A 25,367-nucleotide genomic window follows, 5' to 3' on the forward strand; every position below is an offset into this window, starting at 1 on the left:
TCAATCCTAGGGAAAAAATGGTTATCAGATGCATCATTACAAGATAAAGCATGGTCAAGTAACATGCGATTTCCCATCATCATCATCATCATCAGGGTTAACGTTACCCTTATTAGCAGATTGGGGAGGGTGTCAGGGACGTAGTATGCAACCATCCTCCCCAAATCAGTCCCCAACAAAACATCAGTGGGCAAATTATCAGACAGCCCCACTTCCTTCACCCCGCTCCCAGCACCCCAATCAATATAAACCCGGGCCATTGGCAAGGGACAGCTGATGCCCCCAATCCCAGTGACAGTTAGGGTTTTCCCCAGAATGATTTCTTCAGGGGCCGCCAGTTCGGGTCGGATGAGGGTTCGTTCAGCCCCGGTGTCCTTGAGGCCTGTAGCAACATGGCCTCCCACGGTGAGGTGCTGTACGTTGTCACACACCCTCCCAGCCACAACACCCACCAAAAGAACTGCTGCATTAGGCCCTGGGGCCTGGGATGGGGGAGTTCTTCTGCTTGTCTGGACAGTGGGGACTGATATGACCAGTCCACTTTTAGAAGTAACACTGGCGAGGTTCGGTGGTAGGTCTGATGCTGTTGGCTATGGGGACAGGACCTCTGGTGTGTTGGCAGGCAGGGGTACTGGTGCTGGTTGCAGGCTTACCCCCTCTCCAGCTGGTGGTGACTGGCTTCCGCACTTCCGATCTACGGTTGGCCTCATAGGCATTGGCAATCTGCGCTGCTTTCGTCACGTCTTTGGGCTCTATGTCCATCACGAACTGTCGCACCTCAGCTGGGCAAAGATGTAAGAACTGGTCTTTGATCATCAGGTCTCGCAGCTGTGCAAAGGTGGTGACTGACAGTCCTTGGGTCCACTGGTCAAAGTGGGTCCCCAGTCCATGTGCCACATCACTGTAACTGTCGTGTGGGCCACGTTGGAGGTTCCGGAACTTTCTACGGTAAACCTCGGGTGTAAGCTGGTACTTGGCTATCAGAGCCCGCTTGATGGCCTCAATCACCATCTTGTTCTTGAGGGAGGACAGCAAATGCCTCCAGAGCTTTGCCTCTCAGCCCTGGTGTCAGGTATCATGCCCATTCATCTGTAGGCAGCTGGTACTGTCTGCAGGCTTTCTCAAATGCCCGCAGAAAAGTGTCCAAGTCCCCGTCCTTTTCCATAACAGGAAAGTGATCGGGCCGGGGCTTCGGTATCTGAGCGCTGCTGGGCTTATGGCTGGACTGGGATGACCCCTGCATTTGCAGTCGGGCTAACTGCAGCTGGTACTCCCGCTCCTGGTATTGCTGGATCAGCTGCCAACGTCCATCACGGTCATCGGCAGTAGTTCCAAGACCGCCAGGAGACTGGGGTCCAAACCGCCCTGGTTGCTGGTAGGGCCCATATTCAGTGGTTGGACCTCTGCTGCAACACCATGTTCGCTGGTGCTGGCTTCTGCGGCCACTGGGCTCTGAGAGTGGTCTAGAGCGGCTTCCCACTGCACCAGAACTGCGACCAGTTGGGCTTTGTTTTTGCCTGCAAAGTCAATGTGCTGTGACTTGCGTAAAGGTACCTTCACACGAAACGACGCTGCAGCGATAGCGACAACGATGCCGATCGCTGCAGCGTCGCTGTTTGATCGCTGGAGAGCTGTCACACAGACCGCTCTCCAGCGACCAACGATGCCAAGGTCCCCGGGTAACCAGGGTAAACATCGGGTTGCTAAGCGCAAGGCCGCGCTTAGTAACCCGATGTTTACCCTGGTTACCAGCGTAAAATGTAAAAAAAACAAACACTACATACTCACCTGCGCGTCCCCCGGCGTCCGCTTCCTGCAGTGACTGACTGACTGAGCGCCGGCAGTAGCAGGGCACAGCGGTGACGTCACCGCTGTGCTGGGCTTTCACTTTCACTTTGCGGCGCTCAGTCAGTGTGGGAAGCAGACGGCGGGGGATGTGAATGTAAGTATGTACTGTTTGTTTTTTTTACATTTTACACTGGTAACCAGGGTAAACATCGGGTTACTAAGCGCGGCCCTGCGCTTAGTAACCCGATGTTTACCCTGGTTACCAGTGTAAAATATCGCTGGTATCGTTGCTTTTGCTGTCAAACAACGATACACGGCGATCGGACGACCAAATAAAGTTCTGAACTTTATTCAGCGACCAGCGACATCACAGCAGGATCCTGATCGCTGCTGCGTGTCAAACTAAACGATATCGCTAGCCAGGACGCTGCAACGTCACGGATCGCTAGCGATATCGTTACAAAGTCGTTTCGTGTGAAGGTACCTTAAGGCAATAAGGGTGTCTCTGGTCTGCTTCTTATAAAAGGTTTCTCCCAGCACAACCATGATTGCCAAATAAAAGATAGGACAGAAAAACAAAGAGAAGGGTAGGGGATAATTACCAGTACACACAATTGTCTCAGGACTAATAAACACTGAGTTCGTTCTCCAAACTTATTTGCGCAGAGTTCTCGCAAGAACTTTGCAAGTTTTTAGTGAGAGGAATGATTGCACAAACCAAATCACTAAAGGCCCCGTCTCACATAGCGATTTACCAACGATCACGACCAGCGATACTACCTGGCCGTGATCGTTGGTAAGTCGCTGTGTGGTCGCTGGGGAGCTGTCACACAGACCGCTCTCCCCAGCGACCAACGATCAGGGGAACGACTTCGGCATCGTTGAAACTGTCATCAACGATGCCGAAGTCCCCCTGCAGCACCCGGTAACCAGGGTAAACATCGGGTTACTAAGCGCAGGGCCGCGCTTAGTAACCCGATGTTTACCCTGGTTACCAAAAAAAACAAACAGTACATACTCGCCTTTCGGTGTCCAGGTCCCTTGCCGTCTGCTTCCTGCTCTGACTGAGATCCGGCCGTACAGTGAGAGCAGAGCGCAGCGGTGACGTCACTGCTGTGCTCTCACTTCTCACTGTACGGCCGGGAGTCAGTGAGAGCAGGAAGCAGACGGCAAGGGACCTGACGGACATCAGAAGGCGAGTATGTAGTGTTTGTTTTTTTTTACATTTACGCTGGTAACCAGGGTAAACATCGGGTTACTAAGCGCGGCCCTGCGCTTAGTAACCCGATGTTTACCCTGGTTACCAGTGAAGACATCGCTGGATCGGTGTCACACACACCGATTCAGCAATGTCAGCGGGGCCTCAACGACCAAAAAAAGGTCCAGGCCATTCCGACACGACCAGCGATCTCGCAGCAGGGGCCTGATCGCTGGTACGTGTCACACATAGCGAGATCGCTATGGAGGTCGCTGTTGCGTCACAAAACTTGTGACTCAGCAGCGATCTCGCTAGCGATCTCGCTATGTGAGACGGGGCCTTAATGCTCTAATATCCCACCGCCTTGCCACCAATTTGTCACGATTCACACCATGACCATCACCATTACGTCACAGATCGGGGTAACTTTAGGCCAACAGACGGCTATCACATGTGCAGGGGGGCTTATCTTAGTTATCCCTCCACTGCTACAATGTGATGAAAAAACACACACAAGGCTATTGACCTCTTAGTTAACAGCAGGGGCTTATTTTAGTTATCCCGCTGCTCTTCAATATACCACGAACTGCAGGGATTTATGTGTATCCCGCTTACAGTTCCACTTGAAACTTGCAGCTCTCTGGCACCCCCCTTTCTCTCAGGTAAGATTAGGTACTGCACCTAGGGTGATTAGTCACCAGAAAGGCTGCCTGCTTTGTACTGGCTATTGGGCACGCTGCAGCGAGGCGATATAAATACTCCCACTCAGGCAGGAACAATAATTATCAACGCCGCAGTTGCTACAATGACTCCCAACTACCCAGTACAACTGTATGCTGCCACCAGCCTCGATTAAACGGGTCCGAAGCTAACCCAAAACAGTAGCGTAATTCCCTTCAGAAGACTTAGGGTACGTTTTAGAACAGGAGAACGTAAACTAGTAATTTATATATTTTACTCCGAAAAGGCAGTGTTTACAAAAGACATAAGGATGTTACAATATGAGACAATTGAAAATGTACAAGGTAATTATAAAAATATCAGGGATTAAATAAGAAAGGTAAAACTCACATGTTCTCAGTTATTCAGGCAAAACCATGCTGGCAGGCAGACCCCAGATGTCCCAGTGCATAGTACAGCTCCTCAGGCAAAAAACTCTGCTGACTATGGGCTGGGTTAAGAGTAGAGACTTATATACTCTAGCCTCGGGGCATCACTAAAGGGCTGGTTAATTATATTCACTGAGGTCAGAGATCTTTACGTTTTGAGACTCTGGAGACAGACAATCCTGACTGAGAAGGGAGGGACCATAGGTGGTTTTGCAGGATTGGTCACCTGCAGGTTAAAGCCACACCCTGCTCACGCACAAGCTTTAGGTTACCCATTGAAAAGAAAAGCTAAACCCTGGAGTGAAAGTGTGTGTGTGTGTGGGGGGGGGGGGGGGGTCAACGCCCACCCTATAGGTGCTGGCAATGAGAGACTACAAGTTATATTATATTTCATACAATATCTTGACAGTCTACAAGGACCACCATCACCTGGTGTCCTGCTGTGGGTCTACAACGGGATCTCCTGCCACATTTAGTCCAGTTGCGCCATAGTGGGTCTACGAGAGTACTCCCTCATCACCTCCTGTCCAGCTGTACGGCCAGGGGTCTACGAGAGTACCCCCTCGTCACCTCCTGTCCAGCTATACGGCCAGGGGTCTACGATAGTACCCCCCCCCGTCACCTCCAGTCCAGCTGTACAGCCACGGGTCTACGAGAGGACCCCCTTGTCACCTCCAGTCCAGCTATACGGCCAGGGGTCTACGAGAGGACCCCCTTGTCACCTCCAGTCCAGCTACATGGCCAGGGGTCTACGAGAGGACTCCCCATCAACACCCGTCCTCCAATACCACCAAGTCCTCATGTCACAACGTTTCCAGATACACTTGTCCTGTCCTGGTTCTTTTAGATTGTCAGGCACCGGTCTCAGCTCGGCTGCGCTCCGCATCAATCCCATATGGCCGTTGCTCTGTTATATTCCACGTCGGGTTTTACACGTGGCCCGGCGAGTCTCCAAAACATGTCCCCTTAGGCTTTTTAACCACTTTCTGACATTGAAGTAATATTCCGTCCTTGTGACCTGGACCAATTTGACCATGGCTGGAATATTAAGTCATTTTTTTAATGCGACACTGCGATCGAAGTCACGGTGATCGCATTAAAATTCCAGAACTATCTTACCTCTGGGCAGATGGTGCCGTCATCCTGGGGGATGACGCCGCCCTCCCACACCCACGATCGCTGTGATAGGCTGTTCAATTCTGAACAGCCAATTGCAGCATTCCTCATTGCCTGAAACAGTGATGTCCGATGTTATGATCCCAGTGGCTGGGGGATCACAGGAAATACTAGCTAAGTATGAATCCAAAAGCGAAATATACACACCACACCAAAAAAATATATAGACGGGGTGCCAGGGTATATCTAGTAAGGTTCAGTGCTAGTTGAATATAATGAACCAATGAGAAAAGAAGCACCAGGAGAACCAAGAGTAAAATATAGTAACAACTTTATTAAAGACAAAAATGTAGACATATAAAACACAGAGAAAACACAGGATACAAGACAGGGAACACACCATGAAGGTGGCACCACGAGAAACCAACAGGTAAACCACAGTAAGGAGCATCAATAAACCTAAATTCTGTGCACCCAATCAAGGTAAGCATACAAGTATCCCAAAAATGCTTGGACAAATGCCAATAGAGAGGGGCACCATTAAGGAGTGACCCCCGGAAGAAGGCACGAGGCCGAAACGTGGCGTTGGGGTGGGTGGCATCACGGTCCCACAGGTATTTTCCATGTTATTGTTACCTCCTGCATCTTTACTTGTCTCTTTAGGATATAGTCACTCCTTAATGGTGCCCCTCTCTATTGGCATTTGTCCAAGCATTTTTGGGATACTTGTATGCTTACCTTGATTGGGTGCACAGAATTTAGGTTTATTGATGCTCCTTACTGTGGTTTACCTGTTGGTTTCTCGTGGTGCCACCTTCATGGTGTGTTCCCTGTCTTGTATCCTGTGTTTTCTCTGTGTTTTATATGTCTACATTTTTGTCTTTAATAAAGTTGTTACTATATTTTACTCTTGGTTCTCCTGGTGCTTCTTTTCTCATTGGTTCATTATAATACTAGCTAAGTAACTAAACATAGACACAAGCTCTAGGGAGGTGGTAACTGGACTGACTGCAAAACCTGATCCTATCCAAACACACTAAAGGTAGCCGGTGAAAGTGCCTAAAATCCTGGACGTCTCGACGCAGCCTGAGAAACTGACTATCCCTAAAGAGAAAGCAAGACCTAACTTGCCTCAAGAGAAATAACCCCAAAGATATAGGAAGCCCCCAACAAATAATAATGGTGAGGTAAGGAGAAAAGACACACGTAGGAATGAAAACAGATTCAGCAAATGAGGCCCGCTAATACTAGATAGCAGAAGACAGATAGCGAACTGTGCGGTCAGTAAAAACCCTACCAAAATATCCACGCTGAGAAATCAAGAACCCCCACACCAACTAACGGTGTGGGGGGAGAAACTCAGCCCCCCAGAGCTACCAGCAAGCTGGGAAATCACATATTAGCAAGCTGGACAAGAAACATATAGAACACTGATGATCAAAAAATGAACAAAACGGAAACTTAGCTTCTCTTGAAGAGACTGGGAGCAAGGTAGTCAGAAGGAATCAGAATAGCACTGAATACATTGACAGCAGGCATAGACAGAGTCCAAGTGAGCTTAAATAGAAAACCAGCCCACAGATAACGAGACAGCTGATGCCAGTCACAAACCTGCAGAAAGACAGCACTCACACAGTACCACTTGTGACCACAAGAGGGAGCCCAGAAATAGAGTTCACAACAGTACCCCCCCCTTGAGGAGGGGTCACCGAACCCTCATCAAGACCCCCAGGGCGATCAGGATGAGCCGCATGGAAGGCACGAACCAAATCGGCCGCATGGACATCAGAGGCGACAACCATCCTCCTGACCATAGCCCTTCCACTTAACTAAATACTGAAGCCTCCGTCTGGAAATACAAGAATCCAAGATCTTCTCCACCACGTACTCCAATTCGCCCTCAACCAGCACCGGAGCAGGAGGCTCAACAGAAGGAACCACAGGCACCACATACCTCCGCAACAAAGACCTATGGAACACATTATGAATGGCAAACGATGCTGAGAGGTCCAAACGAAAAGACACCGGGTTAAGGATTTCCAAAATCTTATAAGGACCGATGAAGCGAGGCTTGAATTTAGGAGAGGAAACCTTCATAGGAACATACCGAGAAGACAGCCATACCAAATCCCCAACACGAAGTCGGGGACCAACACCGCGACGGCGGTTGGCAAAGCGCTGAGCCTTCTCCTGTGACAACTTCAAATTGTCCACCACATGGTTCCAAATCTGCTGCAACCTATCCACCACAGAATCCACCCCAGGACAGTCAGAAGGCTCAACCTGACCCGAGGAAAAACGAGGATGAAAACCAGAATTGCAGAAAAAAGGCAAAACCAAAGTAGCAGAACTAGCCCGATTATTAAGGGCAAACTCGGCCAATGGCAAAAAAAGTCACCCAATCATCCTGATCAGCAGAAACAAAACATCTTAAATAAGTTTCCAACGTCTGATTAGTTCGCTCGGTTTGGCCATTCGTCTGAGGATGGAAGGCCGACGAAAAAGACAAATCAATGCCCATCTTAGCACAAAAAATCTGCCAAAATCTGGACACAAACTGGGATCCTCTGTCAGACACAATATTTTCAGGGATGCCGTGCAAGCGAACCACATTCTGAAAAAATAAAGGAACCAAATCGGAGGAGGAAGGCAACTTAGGCAAAGGCACCAAATGGACCATTTTGGAAAAACGATCACACACCACCCAATTGACAGACATTCTCTGAGATACTGGAAGATCTGAAATAAAATCCATGGAAATGTGCGTCCAAGGCCTCTTCGGGACAGGCAAAGGCAAAAGCAAACCGCTGGCACGAGAACAGCAAGGCTTAGCCCGAGCACAAATCCCACAGGACTGCACAAAGGAACGCACATCCCGCGACAAGGAAGGCCACCAGAAGGACCTAGCCACCAAATCACTGGTACCAAAAATCCCAGGATGACCCGCCAACACCGAAGAATGAACCTCGGAAATAACTCTGCTGGTCCATCTATCTGGGACAAACAGTCTCTCTGGTGGGCAACGGTCAGGTCTATCAGCCTGAAATTTCTGCAGCACTCGTCGCAAATCTGGGGAAATGGCAGACAAAATCACTCCCTCTTTGAGGATACCAGCCAGCTCTGAAACTCCCGGAGAGTCAGGCACAAAACTCCTAGAAAGGGCATCAGCCTTCACGTTCTTCGAACCAGGCAGGTACGAGACCACGAAATCGAAACGGGACAAAAACAACGACCAACGAGCCTGTCTAGGATTCAGGCGCTTGGCAGACTCGAGATAAATCAAATTCTTGTGATCAGTCAAGACCACCACACGATGCCTAGCTCCCTCGAGCCAATGTCGCCACTCCTCAAATGCCCACTTCATAGCCAACAACTCCCGATTACCAACATCATAATTCCGCTCGGCAGGCGAAAACTTTCTTGAAAAGAAAGCACATGGCTTCATCACAGAGCCATCAGAGCTTCTCTGCGACAAAACAGCCCCTGCTCCAATCTCAGAAGCATCAACCTCGACCTGAAAGGGGAGAGAGACATCTGGCTGACATAAGACTGGAGCTGAAGAAAACCGGTGCTTCAGCTCCCGAAAAGCCTCCACGGCTGCAGGAGACCAATTAGTAACATCAGAACCCTTCTTGGTCAAATCCGTCAAAGGTTTAACCACGCTAGAAAAATTAGCCATGAAGCGACGGTAAAAATTAGCAAAACCCAAGAACTTCTGAAGACTCTTAACAGATGTAGGCTGAGTCCAGTCATGAATAGCCTGGACCTTGACTGGGTCCATCTCAATAGTAGAAGGAGAAAAAATGAAATCCAAAAAGGAAACCTTCTGTACTCCGAAGAGACATTTTGAGCCCTTCACAAATAAAGCATTAGCACGCAGGACCTGAAACACCATCCTGACCTGCTTCACATGGGACTCCCAATCATTAGAAAAGACCAAAATGTCATCCAGATACACAATCATAAATTTATCCAGATATTCTCGGAAAATGTCATGCATAAAGGACTGAAACACAGAAGGAGCATTAGAGAGTCCAAAAGGCATCACCAAGTACTCAAAATGGCCTTCGGGCGTATTAAATGCTGTTTTCCATTCAGTGGCGTAGGAAGGGGGGTGCGGGGGGGGCGGGCCGCCCCGGGCGGCACAATGCCGGGGGCGGCTCCGACCCAGAGAGGAGGAGGAGGAAGAAAAAAAAAATTGAGACGCGGGCCCTTTAAATCTTCGGGCGGCGCCGACCACCGCCACGACCAGGGGCCCCCACGATACCAGCGCTGGCATCGGGCCCCCCTTCTAATACTCACCTCTCCTGGTTCCTGCGGCAGCTGCAGCGTCTTCACCGTCTCTGACTCTGCGACGTCTCAGGGCAGAGGGTGCGATGACGTCATCACTGCGCGCTCAGCCTCTCTGTCCTGAGCGTTGCAGAGCCGGAGAGACGCTGAGTGCATGGGACCTGTGCTGGGAACGGGAGAGGTGAGGATTTTCCTTTTTTTTTTTTTCTTTATGTGTCTGACTCAGACAGACTGGGGGCAGATTGCTGGAGACACACTGGGGGCAGATTGCTGGAGACACACTGGGGGCAGATTGCTGGAGACACACTGGGGGCAGATTGCTGGAGACACACTGGGGGCAGATTGCTGGAGACACACTGGGGGCAGATTGCTGGAGACACACTGGGGGCAGATTGCTGGAGACACACTGGGGGCAGATTGCTGGAGACACACTGGGGGCAGATTGCTGGAGACACACTGGGGGCAGATTGCTGGAGACACACTGGGGGCAGATTGCTGGAGACACACTGGGGGCAATGCTGGACACACTGGGGGCAATGCTGGACACACTGGGGGCAATGCTGGACACACTGGGGGCAATGCTGGACACACTGGGGGCAATGCTGGACACACTGGGGGCAATGCTGGACACTGGGGCAGATTGCTGAACACACTGGGGGCAATGCTGGACACTGGGGCAGATTGCTGGACACACTGGGGGCAATGCTGGACACTGGGGCAGATTGCTGGACACTGTGGCAGATTGCTGGACACACTGGGGGCAATGCTGGACACACTGGGGGCAATGCTGGACACTGGGGCAGATTGCTGGACACTGGGGCAATGCTGGACACTGCGCCTGTGTGGCCGCCTTGCTTGTGAATCCCAGCCCCGAACTCTGCATAATGCATAACACACTGCGGGGCTGGGATTACCAAGGTGGGTGGCCGCACAGGCGCAGTCTGCAAGCCTGGCTGTGACGTCAGACGGCCAGAGCTCTCTGCGCCTGCACCAAACAGCGATACACAGCTCAGGCACCGGATTTCGTGGGTAAACAGTGCTGAGGGGGAGGTGCCTGGCGTTGAGTGACGGCAATGGGGGGGGGCGCCAAACTCGGAAACAGCCCCGGGCGGCAAAAGCTCTAGCTACGCCAGTGTTTCCATTCGTCCCCCTGCTTGATACGTACAAGGTTATACGCACCACGAAGATCTATCTTGGTGAACCAACTGGATCCCTTAATCCGAGCAAACAGATCAGACAATAATGGCAAAGGATACTGAAATTTGACCGTGATTTTATTTAGAAGACGATAATCTATACAAGGTCTCAGAGAACCATCCTTCTTGGCCACAAAAAAGAATCCTGCACCAAAAGGGGAGGAGGATGGGCGAATATGTCCCTTCGCCAAAGACTCCTTTATATAACTCCGCATCGCGGCATGTTCTGGTATAGACAAATTAAAAAGTCGTCCCTTAGGGAACTTACTGCCAGGAATCAAATTTATAGCACAATCACAATCCCTATGAGGAGGCAGGGCACCGGATCTGGGCTCATCAAATACATCCTGGTAGTCCGACAAAAACTCAGGGACCTCAGAAGGAGTGGAAGAAGCAATTGACACCAAAGGGACATCGCCATGAATTCCCTGACAACCCCAACTTGACACAGACATAGCTTTCCAATCCAGAACTGGATTATGGGCCTGCAGCCATGGCAGACCCAAAACGACAACATCATGCAGATTATGCAGCACAAGAAAGCGAATCATCTCCTGATGTACAGGAGTCATGCACATGGTCACTTGAGTCCAATACTGAGGCTTATTCTCAGCCAATGGCGTAGCATCTATTCCCCTCAGTGGAATAGGAAATTCCAAAGGCTCCAGGACAAAACCACAGTGCCTGGCAAACGACAAATCCATCAGGTTCAGGGCAGCACCCGAATCCACAAAAGCCATAACCGAGTAGGATGACAAAGAACAAATTAAAGTAACAGACAAAATGAATTTAGGCTGTATAGTACCAATGGTGACAGGTTTAGCGATTTTTTTTAAGCGCTTAGAGCATGCTGAGATAACATGAGTAGAATCACCACAGTAAAAGCACAACCCATTTTGACATCTATGACTTTGTCGCTCAATTCTAGTCAGAATTCTGTCACATTGCATTGACTCAGGTCTCTGTTCAGAGAACACCGCCAGAGGATGCGCAGATTTGCGCTCCTGCAAACGCCGATCAATCTGAATGGCCAAAGCCATTGAATCACTCAGACTTGCAGGCGTGGGGAACCCCACCATAACATTCTTAATGGCTTCAGAAAGACCCTCTCTGAAATTTGCAGCCAGGGCACACTCATTCCATTGAGTAAGCACTGACCATTTCCGAAATTTTTGACAGTACACCTCAGCTTCATCCTGACCTTGAGAGATAGCCAGCAAAGCCTTTTCTGCCTGGTTCTCAAGATTAGGTTCCTCATAAAGCAGTCCAAGCGCCAGAAAAAAAGCATCCACATTCAGCAATGCAGGATCTCCTGGCGCCAGAGAGAAAGCCCAATCTTGAGGGTCGCCACGTAACAAGGAGATAACAATTTTAACTTGCTGAGCGAAATCACCAGAGGAACGAGGTCTCAAAGAAAGAAATAATTTACAATTATTCTTAAAATTCAGAAACCTAGATCTATCTCCAGAAAACAACTCAGGAATAGGTATCTTTGGCTCAGACATAGGGCTATGAACAACAAAATCCTGAATATTTTGCACCTTTGCAGCAAGATGATCCACACTAGAAGTCAGACTCTGAATATCCATGTCTGCAGCTGAACACAAAACCACCCAGAGATTAAGGGGATGAGAGAAGCTAGACAGACTGCAGCAAAGGAGGAAAAAAAAAAAAAAAAAAAAAAAAAATTGTACTCAGGACTTCTTTTATCCCACTTCATGTGATGCATTAAACACTTTCTTGGCCTGCTGTACTGTTATGATCCCAGTGGCTGGGGATCACAGGAAATACTAGCTAGGTAACTAAACATAGACACGAGCTCTAGGGAGGTGGTAACTGGACTGACCGCAAAACCTGATCCTATCCAAACACACTAAAGGTAGCCGGTGAACGTGCCTAAAATCCTGGACGTCTCGACGCAGCCTGAGAAACTGACTACCCCTAAAGAGAAAGCAAGACCTCACTTGCCTCAAGAGAAATAACCCCAAAGATATAGGAAGCCCCCAACAAATAATAATGGTGAGGTAAGGAGAAAAGACACACGTAGGAATGAAAACAGATTCAGCAAATGAGGCCCACTAATACTAGATAGCAGAAGACAGATAGCGAACTGTGCGGTCAGTAAAAAACCCTACCAAAATATCCACGCTGAGAAATCAAGAACCCCCACACCAACTAACGGTGTGGGGGAAGAAACTCAGCCCCCCAGAGCTACCAGCAAGCTGGGAAATCACATATTAGCAAGCTGGACAAGAAACATATAGAACACTGATGATCAAAAAATGAACAAAACGGAAACTTAGCTTCTCTTGAAGAGACTGGGAGCAAGGTAGTCAGAAGGAATCAGAATAGCACTGAATACATTGACAGCAGGCATAGACAGAGTCCAAGTGAGCTTAAATAGAAAACCAGCCCACAGATAACGAGACAGCTGATGCCAGTCACAAACCTGCAGAAAGACAGCACTCACACAGTACCACTTGTGACCACAAGAGGGAGCCCAGAAATAGAGTTCACAACAGTCCGAGCCTAGGATCGGTGCTCCAGGAATTATATATTGGATGGTTCCTCCTCCTCCCCCCGTACACGCTGTATATTGGATGGTTCCTCCTCCCCGTACACACTGTATATTGGATGGTTCCTCCTCCCCCGTACACGCTGTATATTGGACGGTTCCTCCTCCCCCGTACACGCTGTATATTGGATGGTTCCTCCTCCCCCGTACATGCTGTATATTGGATGGTGTCACGATTCACACTGTGACCGTCTCCCCTACGTCACGGATCAGGGTGACCGTAGGCCAACAGACGGCTATCACATGTGCAGGGGGCTTATTTTAGTTATCCCTCCACTGCTAACAATGTGATGAAAACACACACATGGTTATTGACCTATCGATTTACAGCAGGGACTTATTTTAGTTATCCCATAGCTCTACAATATACCACGAACTGCAGGGATTTATGTATATCCCGCTTTACTGTTCCGCTTGAGAACTTGCAGCTCTCTGGCGCCCCCTTACCCTCAGGTCAGATAGGGTACTGCACCTAGGGTAATTAGTCACCAGAAAGGCTGCCTGCTTTGTACTGGCTATTGGGCACTGTTACCATATTGTATGAAATATAAGTTTTAGTCTCTCACTGCCAGCACCTATAGGGTGGGAGTTGACCCCCCCCTTTTACTTCGGGATTTAGCTTTTTTCAATGGGGGTTGAAGAGTTTTTATTGCTCTGGCTGTAAATTCCTGACTTTGCGCAACTCACTCTTCATGACCCTCCCAAAAGAATTTTTACGATCGCTTGTGTTGGCTCAAACTTTCCTCCAGCTAGAACTGGTATAGAAGTCTCCAAAATCCATGAGGGTCTTTGTTCTAATATGATAAGATATTGGGCCAACGGTTTAAGCTAGGAAAATAATACATCCAGTTTGTGAATCTCCATCGGCAGATCTATCGGCTACGGTAAACGCGGGCTTCTAGTTCCAACAGGGACAGAGTTGGGATGCGTAGTTCCAGAGAAATCCAATCAAACTCAAATTTGGTCTCATTAGAACGCCAATGTTAATACAAGATGAATGCTGGGTGTGTTATGATTCTGACATGTTCTGTAGCGGAGATACAGGCATTAGACAAACTTGTGCTAAATTTACTAAGACTGAAGAGGTAGGAGGGTCTGAAGAAGCCAGCCCTGTTCGTGCTGTCACAAGGCTGTGGTTATTTAAGTGACTCCACTTTACCCAGCCTCCAGAGTCTTACTTGAGGAGCTGTTCCTATCCAGACCTCCTCATGCACTGGGATAATTGGGGTCCCGCCCACCAACATGGTTTTTGCCTGCAATGTCCTGAGAAAATGTTAGAGTTACCTTTTCTCATTTAATCCCTTTATTTTATTATTACCTTGTACATTTTCAATTGTCTCATTTTGTAACATCTTTTATACCTTTTTATAAACACTGCCTTAATCTTTAATGGAGTAAAATATTTAAAATACTAGATTCGTTCTTCATGCTCTAAAACGTACCCTAAGGCTTCTGAAGGGAATTACGCTACTGTTTTGGGTTAGCTTCGGACCCGTTTAATCAAAGCTGGTGGCAGCATACCGTGTGCTGTGCCTTTGGGAGTCGTCGTAGCGACTGCGGCGTTGATAACACTGGTCAACAGCATTTTTGGTGCCAAAGATATTTCATCGAATTTAGGGTATTTTTGGGGTGCTGATTCTGAATATGTCATCAGTTTTGCCAGATTGGCTCAAGTTTTTGAGATTTTTGGTATCTTATTTATAGCACTTGTTGGTAAATGCGACGCATCATCTCATTAATTTCTTTGGATTAGTACTTGAACTGAGCAGTTCTCAATATAGTTTTGTGTTAATTAGTGTTCTAAAAGTTTGTTCATAGCTTGATTTTTGCACTAACTTTATGTTGTTGTCTGTTTTCCAGTGAAAAGCATGAACTCATCAAGAAGAAGTTGTCTTAACGATCCAGACTCATTCTGTTACATTTGTGGTGAATACACACTGCCAAAACATAGAAGAAACATAACAGACTTCGTAAAAAAAGTGTATTTTGCCTATTTTGGGGTTATGCTTGGGGACCAAGACAAGTTTTGGGCACCACACATAGTGTGCAAAGCATGTATCGAATTATTACGAAAATGGAGCAAAGGACAAAGAAAAAGCTTCAAATTTGGTGTTCCAATGGTGTGGAGAGAGTCAAAAAAATCATCATGATGACTGTTATTTATGGTAAACACAGGTACAGGCACATCTTCACAATGAGGGACAGGCCTTCTTGCAGATTCCATGTTACTCCCATTTTCGTTTCTTATGCTTATTGAATCCTTGCACTGCACAGAAATAACAGTCATCATGATGATTTTTTGGCTCTCTCCACACCATTGGAACACCAAATTTGAAGCTTTTTCTTTGTCCTTTGCTCCATTTTCGTAATAATTCGATACATGCTTTGCACACTATGTGTGGTGCCCAAAACTTGTCTTGGTCCCCAAGCATAACCCCAAAATAGGCAAAATACACTTTTTTTACGAAGTCTGTTATGTTTCTTCTATGTTTTGGCAGTGTGTATTCACCACAAATGTAACAGAATGAGTCTGGATCGTTAAGACAACTTCTTCTTGATGAGTTCATGCTTTTCACTGGAAAACAGACAACAACATAAAGTTAGTGCAAAAATCAAGCTATGAACAAACTTTTAGAACACTAATTAACACAAAACTATATTGAGAACTGCTCAGTTCAAGTACTAATCCAAAGAAATTAATGAGATGATGCGTCGCATTTACCAACAAGTGCTATAAATAAGATACCAAAAATCTCAAAAACTTGAGCCAATCTGGCAAAACTGATAGCATATTCAGAATCAGCACCCCAAAAATACCCCAAATTCATTAAAATATTTTGGACACCAGAAATAAATTTTTTTTTTGTTGACCTGTGTAATTATTGTTCCTGCCTGAGTGGGAGTAGTTATATCGCCTCGCTGCAGCGTGCCTAATAGCCAGTACATAGCAGGCAGCCTTTCTGGCGACAGTTGTGAATTCTGCTTTTGGGCTCCCTCCGGTGGTTGTAGGTGGTAATGCAGTTGCCCCCGAGTTGCAGCCCTGGTCAGGTGTATCTGCTGATTGCAGTTCTGACTGGGGTATTTAGGCGTGCAGGATTCATTTGTCCTTGCCAGTTGTCAATTGTTCTTGGGAGGTTATGGACCTCTGCCTGGTTCCTCCTGCCTTTCTGCCAAATCAGCAAAGATAAGTGTCTGGGTTTTTTTTTCTGTGGCACACATGTTGTGTGCTTCATAATTCAGTGCTATTCTTTGTGTTTTCTTGTCCAGCTTAGATTGTGTCAGTATTTTCTCAGTCTTGCTGGATTCTCTGGAGTGGCAGATATACATTCCATGTCTTTAGTTAGATTGTGGAACTTTTTGTATTATCTGCTGTGGATATTTTTGGAAGGGTTTTAATACTGACCGCCTAGTAATCGGTCCTATCCTTTCCTATTTAGCTAGAGTGGCCTCTTTTGCTAAATCCTGTTTCTACCTGCGTGTGTCTATTCTTCTCCTACTCACAGTCATTATTCGTGGGGGCTGCCTATCCTTTGGGAGTGTGCTCTGAGGCAAGGTAGCATTCCTATTTCCCTCTATAGGGGTATTTAGTCCTCCGGCTGTGTCGAGGTGTCTAGGTTCGTGTTAGGCACACCCCACGGCTACTTCTAGTTGCGGTGTTAGTTCAGGATTGCGGTCAGTACAGGTTCCACCGACTCCAGAGAAAGTTTCATGCGGCTCCAAGGTCACCGGATCATAACAGGCGACTAGTTACTCTAGGTGCAGTACCTAATGTGACCTGAGGGTAAGGGGGGGTCGCTAGAGAGCTGCAAGTTTCAAATTGAACTGTAAAACGGGATATACATAAATCCCTGCAGTTCATGGTATATTGAAGAGCAGTGGGATACCTAGAATAAGCCCCTGCTGTAAAACAAGAGGTCAATAACCTTCTGTGTGTTTTTTTCATCACATGTTAGCAGTGGAGGGATAACTAAGATAAGCCCCCTGCACATGTGATAGCCGTCTGTTGGCCTAAAGTCACCCCGATCCGTGACGTAGGGGTGAAGGTCACGGTGTGAATCGTGACAAATTGGTGGCAGCGGTGTGGATACCTGACAGGCAGGCTCAAAATCAAAAACAAAAGCTGGCGCACTTTTTTATTATTGAATGCTAATTCAAGAACAATGGGGGTGCGAACATAAGTGGCTGGGACAATGTCAGAACAACCAGAAAAAGAGGCCACTGAAAAATATTCGCACACCACCAATAATGCGTATCAAAAGGAATAACTTTATTGGAAGCACAATATTAAAACCAGTTAAAAAACAATACAAACAACACCTGCCCCCCCAGACCTGTACAACACTGTGTGGACTGCACACATGACACAAGAAATGTAACAGATACTGCACAAAAATGTGTGTAATGAGCTGCTGGGACACACTGCAAAGGATCAAAATACAATACTTGACATGGGCTAAACCACATATAGAGGACATAAAAGACTCAAATATAGATAGGTTTTTGGGGGTCCACTCACTTATCTGATGTACAGCATTAACCCCAAAAATTGGCGCACCATTGAGAGTCAAGGTATGATGAAAAAAAAAATATATATAGCCCATGTCACCTCCTGATAAAGGTGAATACCCGAAGAATCCTATGAGGAAAAATTCCCCAAATAAAGCAGTGTAAATCCCAGTCACCCTATAATCACCTGAAATAGGGAGGGTGACGCGGCAGCCAGAGATGTGACAGGCCCGGGAGGCAGATGAGCCCAACGCGTATCGCGGTAACAAAGACCGCTTCGTCAGGGGAAGTGCTTACCTCCACTAGTACCTTCCTTATATAGGACCAGCAGTAATCCCCAGACGCCAGCGTGTGCGCCGCCATGAACCGGAAACCGGGAAACCGGAAATGAAGATCACAAGCGCAGAGCAGTCCGCAGCTGCGCAGAAGATGAAGAGTGTTAAAAGTGGGCAGACGTCTCTGCCCACATTGATCAAATGCGCACGCGCCGGTAAGATAGCCAGCGGTCCGCATAGGAATCAAAGATAGTGAAAGCCATAGAATCTCATGAACGGTGAGAGAGTGAAACGCAAACCACAAAAGAACCCACTGGCCGCTATCAATTAAGCTATACGGTATCCTATAAGCTGGAACAAATAGGCTCCTCAATAAATCAGAATATAATACAAATAGATCAATACAGAAATCTGATGAAGTACATACATTGTGAACATAATTACATACAATAAAGATATTTGTCCCAAATAGGGACTGTCAGCTGTGAGATGTCACTCTCATTGTCAGTGAACGTCCCACAGAACTGTATAAATATAGAACACATTCTTCATCTTTCAATGGCTGAAGGTATAGACCCACAGGATCCAGACTCCTCAGTATTCAGCATGAGGCTTCTCCTATAAAGAACAGTTAAGAACTTGTCCACAGAGGCAGGAAACAGGACCAAAGGTAGAAGATCTAGCCCAAAAAGCCCGTGAAGAGCAAGTCCTCATTGATCCCCTGGGGCGCTATGGAATGGAGGGAATAAATCCAACGTGACTCCGTTTGTAGTAATCGTTTATGTAGAGAGCCACCTCTGCCCGAGCTCCTGACATGTTCCAGGCCAATTATTTTGATATTGGCACAACTGCCCTCGTGATGCAGAAGAAAGTGGGAGGCAACCGAACTGAGCGTCTTGCCCTTCCGACTGTCCACTGCTGCCGTGTTGATGGTGGAAAGATTACTTTGTATCCTGCGCCGTAGTTCCTGCGAAGTCTGGCCTACATAAATACAAGGACACGGGCAAATCGGGGCATAGACAACATGGGAGGTTTTGCAATTTATGTAGGCTTTTAATTTATGTTGTATTTGATCAACAGGGTTGCAGAAGACATCCCGAGTGGGACGCATGAACTGGCAAATACTGCAATCCCCACACGGAAAGGAACCTCTCAAGATCATACCACGATTGAGCCTCTGTGTTGGTCTCCTGTAGTGGCTCTGCGTAAGTATGTCCCTGAAATTAGGTGCCCTCCTGGCTGTAATCAATGGCCGAGTGCTAATGACTTGAGATTTCTGTGTATCAGAGGTTAAAATTCTCCAATGAGTATTGAAAATCCTACTCACCTCAGACCAGTGGGTATGGTACCCCGTGATAAACCGTGCATAGCCATCAGATTTCCTTTTATTGACAGCAAGTAAAGAATCCTGCGATTGCCCATTTGCCCTCTGGAATGCACGAGAGACGCATTTCTTGGGGTAATTCCTGGCCTTGAACCTGGACGTAAGATCCTGGGCCTCTCTGCTGAAGTCCACATCCTGAGTGCAGTTACGCCTAGCTCTAAGGAATTGGCCAATCGGAATTCCATCCCTCGTGTGCCTGGGGTGAAAACTCTGATAATCCAAAAATCCATTTGTCGCCGTAGGCTTACGGTAAAGGCACGTGGATAGTGTGCCATTCTGACAGCTAATCTCCAGATCCAGAAAGTTGACTGAAATTGAAGAGGATTGATGAGTCAAAAAAATATTAATAGAGTTATTATTGAGAAAGCCCATAAATTGGAGAAGTTCCTCCGATGAGCCAGACCAAATGAAAAAAACATCATCAATGAAGCGCGACCACTGTCGCACCCTGTTCTTGAAAAAAATCAGAGACAAAAACAATAGTGGCTTCCCACCACCCTAAAAAAAGATTTGCAAACGAGGGGGCACAACGCACCCCCATCGCCACACCAGACGTCTGTAAATAATATACCCTGTCAAATAAGAAAAAATTGTGCCTTAAAGAAAAATCCAGCAAATCAATGATGAAAGAGTCATGTAGTCTGTCAGAATTTACCTGTTGGTCCAGGAAGAATAAAACTGCCTGCGTGCCGTCATCGTGATTGATGTTAGAGTATAACGACTCTACGTCGCACGTAACCATGAGGTCGCCCGGACTCAGCAAAACCCCTTTGTGCGTACTGATGAAGTGTGACGAATCTCTTACATATGAAGGAAGTGTAGTAACCAAGGGCTGTAAAAAGAAATCTATATAAGAACATGCCTTTTCGCACAGGCTGCCAATGCTTGAGACTATGGGACGACCAGGGGGCTTGATGGCACATTTGTGAACTTTGGGTAGCATATAAAAAGTTGGCGTAATAGGTTGGTCTACCCAAATGAAATCCCGCTCATGCATATTTATGATCCCCAATTCAAAAGCTCTATCAAGTAGTGCTCTCAGCTTAATGGAATATACCCCTGTGGGATCCGAGGGCAATCTGCGATAGAAACGCACATTCTCAAGCTGCCTGTGGGCCTCCTCCACGTACATCTGATGGGGCCATAAGATAATATTGCCCCCCTTGTCCGCCTCTCTAATTACAAATTCCTTATTGTTTCCCAGGTCATAAAGAGCCTTACGCTCTTGGTTAGTAAGATTGGCACCAACATGAGATTTGCTCGGTAATGCCTCGATGTCCTGTTTGACCATCTCGAAAAAGATCTTAACAGCTGCCACTGTAGACAGGGGAGGGCACACCATTGATCTGTTTCTATGTGGAAATCGTGGCCTACCTCTAGCGGAGTCCCCATCTTGCAGCAGATCCAAAAGATCCTGAAACACTCTTTGTTCAATTTGATCAGGAGCAGATATAGGGCCTGGTTGATTGTGCAGGACCTGTAGAATGATCTTTCTACAAAAAAGAAAAAGATCTTTGATGAGCGTAAATTTATCCATCCCCTGCGATGGCGAAAAAGTCAGGCCCCTCCTGAGCACTGACATTTCGGTGGAATTTAACAGATGTTTAGATAAATTTATAATTTGTAAGGGATCATCAGCTGTAGAGTTGTCATACTTACGGGCGTCATTGGTGGTCTCAAGGATTACTTGCGATTCTTTTTCCGTTGATTGTGGTAAACTGGCCTGTAACCCCCATTCCTGGTGATCCGGGTGAAGAGATTTGTGTCTCCTCCGCCCTCGCCTGATCCTGGCCCTGCTTCTGGCTCGCTTTCCGCGGAAGATAAAAAAAATCACTCGATGACTGCCTTTCAAAAGTTGAGCCGTTGTGAGCTGGCTCACTGGCATTAGCTTTAAGACCACGGCCCCGCCGCTGATTCCCCTGGTGTCTCCACTTGAAAGCCATTTTACGATCAAAGTCTGATTTGTCCCTCAGAAATTTGGACCTCTTTTTGTCCATAATTTCTCGATCATATTTGTCCAGAACCTCTTTTAATTTAGCCTTAAAGGACTGGATTTGTGACACCTCATCAAACTTACTGAGATCACTCTCCAGACTTTTGATCTCCAATTTGACCTGGCCCAACAGATCCCTGTCATACCTGACAGGCAGGCTGCGGCGAGGGCGATATAACTACTCCCACTCAGGCAGGAACAATAGTTATCAACGCCGCCGTCGCTACAACGACTCCCAAATTCACAGAACATGGTATGCTGCCACCAGCTTCGATTAAACGGGTCCGAAGCTAACCCAAAACACGTAGCGTAATTACTTCAGAAGACTTAGGGTAAGTTTAAGAGCAAGGAGAACGAAACTAGTAGTTTTATAGTTTACTCCGAAAGATTAGGCAGTGTTCATAAAAATATTACAAGGATGTTACAATAAGAGACAAGTTAAAGTATGTACAAAGCAATTATAAAATAACATGGATTAAAGATAAAACTCACATGTGCTCAGATCATCTCAGGCGACCATGCTGGTAGGCGGAGCCAAATATCCCAATTCATGAGATAGTCTTTCTATAGTGTGATCCCAGGTAAAAACTGAAGTCTGGGTGCAGAGACTTATACCTGGTTGGCTGTGACATCACTAAAATGGCTGGTTTCCCTGGACCCTCCCCTTTCCTCAGACTACAACTTTTAACAGCAATTCTTACAATTCTCCTATCTTCGCTGGAGACGTGTCGGAATCATAACAAACACCTCATCCATCTTGTATTAAAATTGGCTTTCTATTGGTACCAAATTTGTCATAGTTGTTCCACACAGTTCCGAAGAAATCCACACTTTGTACTCGGTGTGTTTAGCGGCTCGCGCCTACAGTGTTTAACAGATCTACTAATGGAAGTAAGCAATATGTACTTATTATATTCCAAGCCCAAATCGGTGGCCCAATATCTTACTATATTAGAACAAAGAACCTCCTGTCTTGAGGGACAGATCAGACCAGTTTCAGCTGGAGCTGGAGGCAGATTTGTGCAGTTACAAGCGCAATAAAAATTATTGTGGGGGGCCAGGAGAAATTTGGGATCCACATACACACATCTCTGCCAGCAGAAATACAGAGAGAAGGGGGGTCAAAGCCCAAAGCGTTGTGCTATCAGGGAAAACTAATAATCATATTACATTTTAGACATTATCGTGACAGATGGTTCCTCCTCCCCCCGTACACGCTGTATATTGGATGGTTCCTCCTCCCCCCCGTACACGCTGTATATTGGATGGTTCCTCCTCCCCCCCGTACACGCTGTATATTGGATGGTTCCTCCTCCCCCCCGTACACGCTGTATATTGGATGGTTCCTCCTCCCCCCGTACACGCTGTATATTGGATGGTTCCTCCTCCCCCCCGTACACGCTGTATATTGGATGGTCCCTCCTCCCCCCCGTACACGCTGTATATTGGATGGTTCCTCCTCCCCCCCGTACACGCTGTATATTGGATGGTTCCTCCTCCCCCCCGTACACGCTGTATATTGGATGGTTCCTCCTCCCCCCCGTACACGCTGTATATTGGATGGTTCCTCCTCCCCCCCGTACACGCTGTATATTGGATGGTTCCTCCTCCCCCCCGTACACGCTGTATATTGGATGGTTCCTCCTCCCCCCCGTACACGCTGTATATTGGATGGTTCCTCCTCCCCCCCGGACACGCTGTATATTGGATGGTTCCTCCTCCCCCCCCGTACACGCTGTATATTGGATGGTTCCTCCTCCCCCCCGTACACGCTGTATATTGGATGGTTCCTCCTCCCCCCCGTACACGCTGTATATTGGATGGTTCCTCCTCCCCCCCGTACACGCTGTATATTGGATGGTTCCTCCTCCCCCCCGTACACGCTGTATATTGGATGGTTCCTCCTCCCCCCCGTACACGCTGTATATTGGATGGTTCCTCCTCCCCCCCGTACACGCTGTATATTGGATGGTTCCTCCTCCCCCCCGTACACGCTGTATATTGGATGGTTCCTCCTCCCCCGTACACGCTGTATATTGGATGGTTCCTCCTCCCCCCCGTACACGCTGTATATTGGATGGTTCCTCCTCCCCCCCGTACACGCTGTATATTGGATGGTTCCTCCTCCCCCCCCGTACACGCTGTATATTGGATGGTTCCTCCTCCCCCGTACACGCTGTATATTGGATGGTTCCTCCTCCCCCGTACACGCTGTATATTGGATGGTTCCTCCTTCCCCCCCCCACCCCCCCCGTACACGCTGTATATTGGTTTGATCTCGCATACACATTGAACATTCGCGGATAAGCCCATAAATATTTAGAGGGGGTGAAATGTAAGAGCTCTATAAATCTCATTACCACACCCACCCCAGGACAATGGTACAGTCAACATCACATATCGCGCATTAGGCAAACCGCACAGACTGTACCACTGTACACTATCTAGGGGTCAGATAATTATCAGACATAGAATCTTACCCCGGGCCCGGTAGTCTCTTACCTGCAGGCGATATGACGGAGAAAACCTCGGGACACAGCGGCCGGTAACATAGCTGTCCTACTGTATGACCGGCAAGGTCACTGCACTTCCGGCACCGTCTATTCCCGGAGCATTGTGGGAGTTGTAGTTTCTCGAGCTGGAGGCGGATCCTCAGTCATTAACCCAGTGACCGCCGTCATTCTCCGCAGTAGTCACGTGATGAGACCTCTGTGGTGACGGTCAGCCAAAACATTAATACCCCTGACAGGAGAGGAGACGGCTGTGCTGTGTGTGAGCTCTGCAGTCACCGTGTACACTGACATAACACACACCTGACAGGAGAGGAGACGGCTGTGCTGTGTGTGAGCTCTGCAGTCACCGTGTACACTGACATAACACACACCTGACAGGAGAGGAGACGGCTGTGCTCTGTGTGAGCTCTGCAGTCACCGTGTACACTGACATAACACACACCTGACAGGAGAGGAGACGGCTGTGCTGTGTGTGAGCTCTGCAGTCACCGTGTACACTGACATAACACACACCTGACAGGAGAGGAGACGGCTGTGCTGTGTGTGAGCGCTGCAGTCACCGTGTACACTGACATAACACACACCTGACAGGAGAGGAGACGGCTGTGCTGTGTGTGAGCGCTGCAGTCACCGTGTACACTGACATAACACACACCTGACAGGAGAGGAGACGGCTGTGCTGTGTGTGAGCTCTGCGGTCACCGTGTACACTGACATAACACACACCTGACAGGAGAGGAGACGGCTGTGCTGTGTGTGAGCTCTGCAGTCACCGTGTACACTGACATAACACACACCTGACAGGAGAGGAGACGGCTGTGCTGTGTGTGAGCGCTGCAGTCACCGTGTACACTGACATAACACACACCTGACAGGAGAGGAGACGGCTGTGCTGTGTGTGAGCGCTGCAGTCACCGTGTACACTGACATAACACACACCTGACAGGAGAGGAGACGGCTGTGCTGTGTGTGAGCTCTGCAGTCACCGTGTACACTGACATAACACACCTGACAGGAGAGGAGACGGCTGTGCTGTGTGTGAGCGCTGCAGTCACCGTGTACAGTGACATAACACACACCTGACAGGAGAGGAGACGGCTGTGCTGTGTGTGAGCGCTGCAGTCACCGTGTACACTGACATAACACACACCTGACAGGAGAGGAGACGGCTGTGCTGTGTGTGAGCGCTGCAGTCACCGTGTACACTGACATAACACACACCTGACAGGAGAGGAGACGGCTGTGCTGTGTGTGAGCGCTGCAGTCACCGTGTACACTGACATAACACACACCTGACAGGAGAGGAGACGGCTGTGCTGTGTGTGAGCGCTGCAGTCACCGTGTACACTGACATAACACACACCTGACAGGAGAGGAGACGGCTGTGCTGTGTGTGAGCTCTGCAGTCACCGTGTACACTGACA

At 47.9% G+C, this 25,367-nt stretch overlaps 2 protein-coding genes across 3 annotated transcripts in view; both read right to left on the minus strand.

Moving 5' to 3' along the window:
• Window positions 1-24,078, minus strand: part of ACADVL (acyl-CoA dehydrogenase very long chain) — a 68,361-nt gene extending 44,283 nt beyond the window's left edge. The window contains exon 1 of one of the 2 annotated variants that reach the window (XM_077261453.1): window positions 23,933-24,078. In XM_077261453.1, coding sequence (XP_077117568.1) covers window positions 23,933-23,982 — 50 coding nt within the window. In that variant the 5' untranslated portion in view covers window positions 23,983-24,078. The remainder of the gene's footprint in view (window positions 1-23,932) is intronic. The other variant, XM_077261454.1, reaches the window with a different exon arrangement.
• On the minus strand, window positions 17,520-21,238 carry LOC143774138 (uncharacterized). Its single transcript, XM_077261455.1, has 5 exons — window positions 21,097-21,238; window positions 20,812-20,930; window positions 20,093-20,269; window positions 19,381-19,745; window positions 17,520-19,034 (listed from the first exon to the last, which is right to left on the minus strand). The coding sequence occupies exons 2-5, from the start codon at window positions 20,827-20,829 to the stop codon at window positions 18,995-18,997; spliced, it is 600 nt and encodes a 199-aa protein (XP_077117570.1). The 5' UTR covers window positions 20,830-20,930; window positions 21,097-21,238; the 3' UTR covers window positions 17,520-18,994.
• Window positions 24,079-25,367: the final 1,289 nt, after the last annotated feature.

This window comes from Ranitomeya variabilis, chromosome 5 (assembly GCF_051348905.1).
Source record: "Ranitomeya variabilis isolate aRanVar5 chromosome 5, aRanVar5.hap1, whole genome shotgun sequence".
NCBI lineage: Eukaryota > Metazoa > Chordata > Amphibia > Anura > Dendrobatidae > Ranitomeya > Ranitomeya variabilis.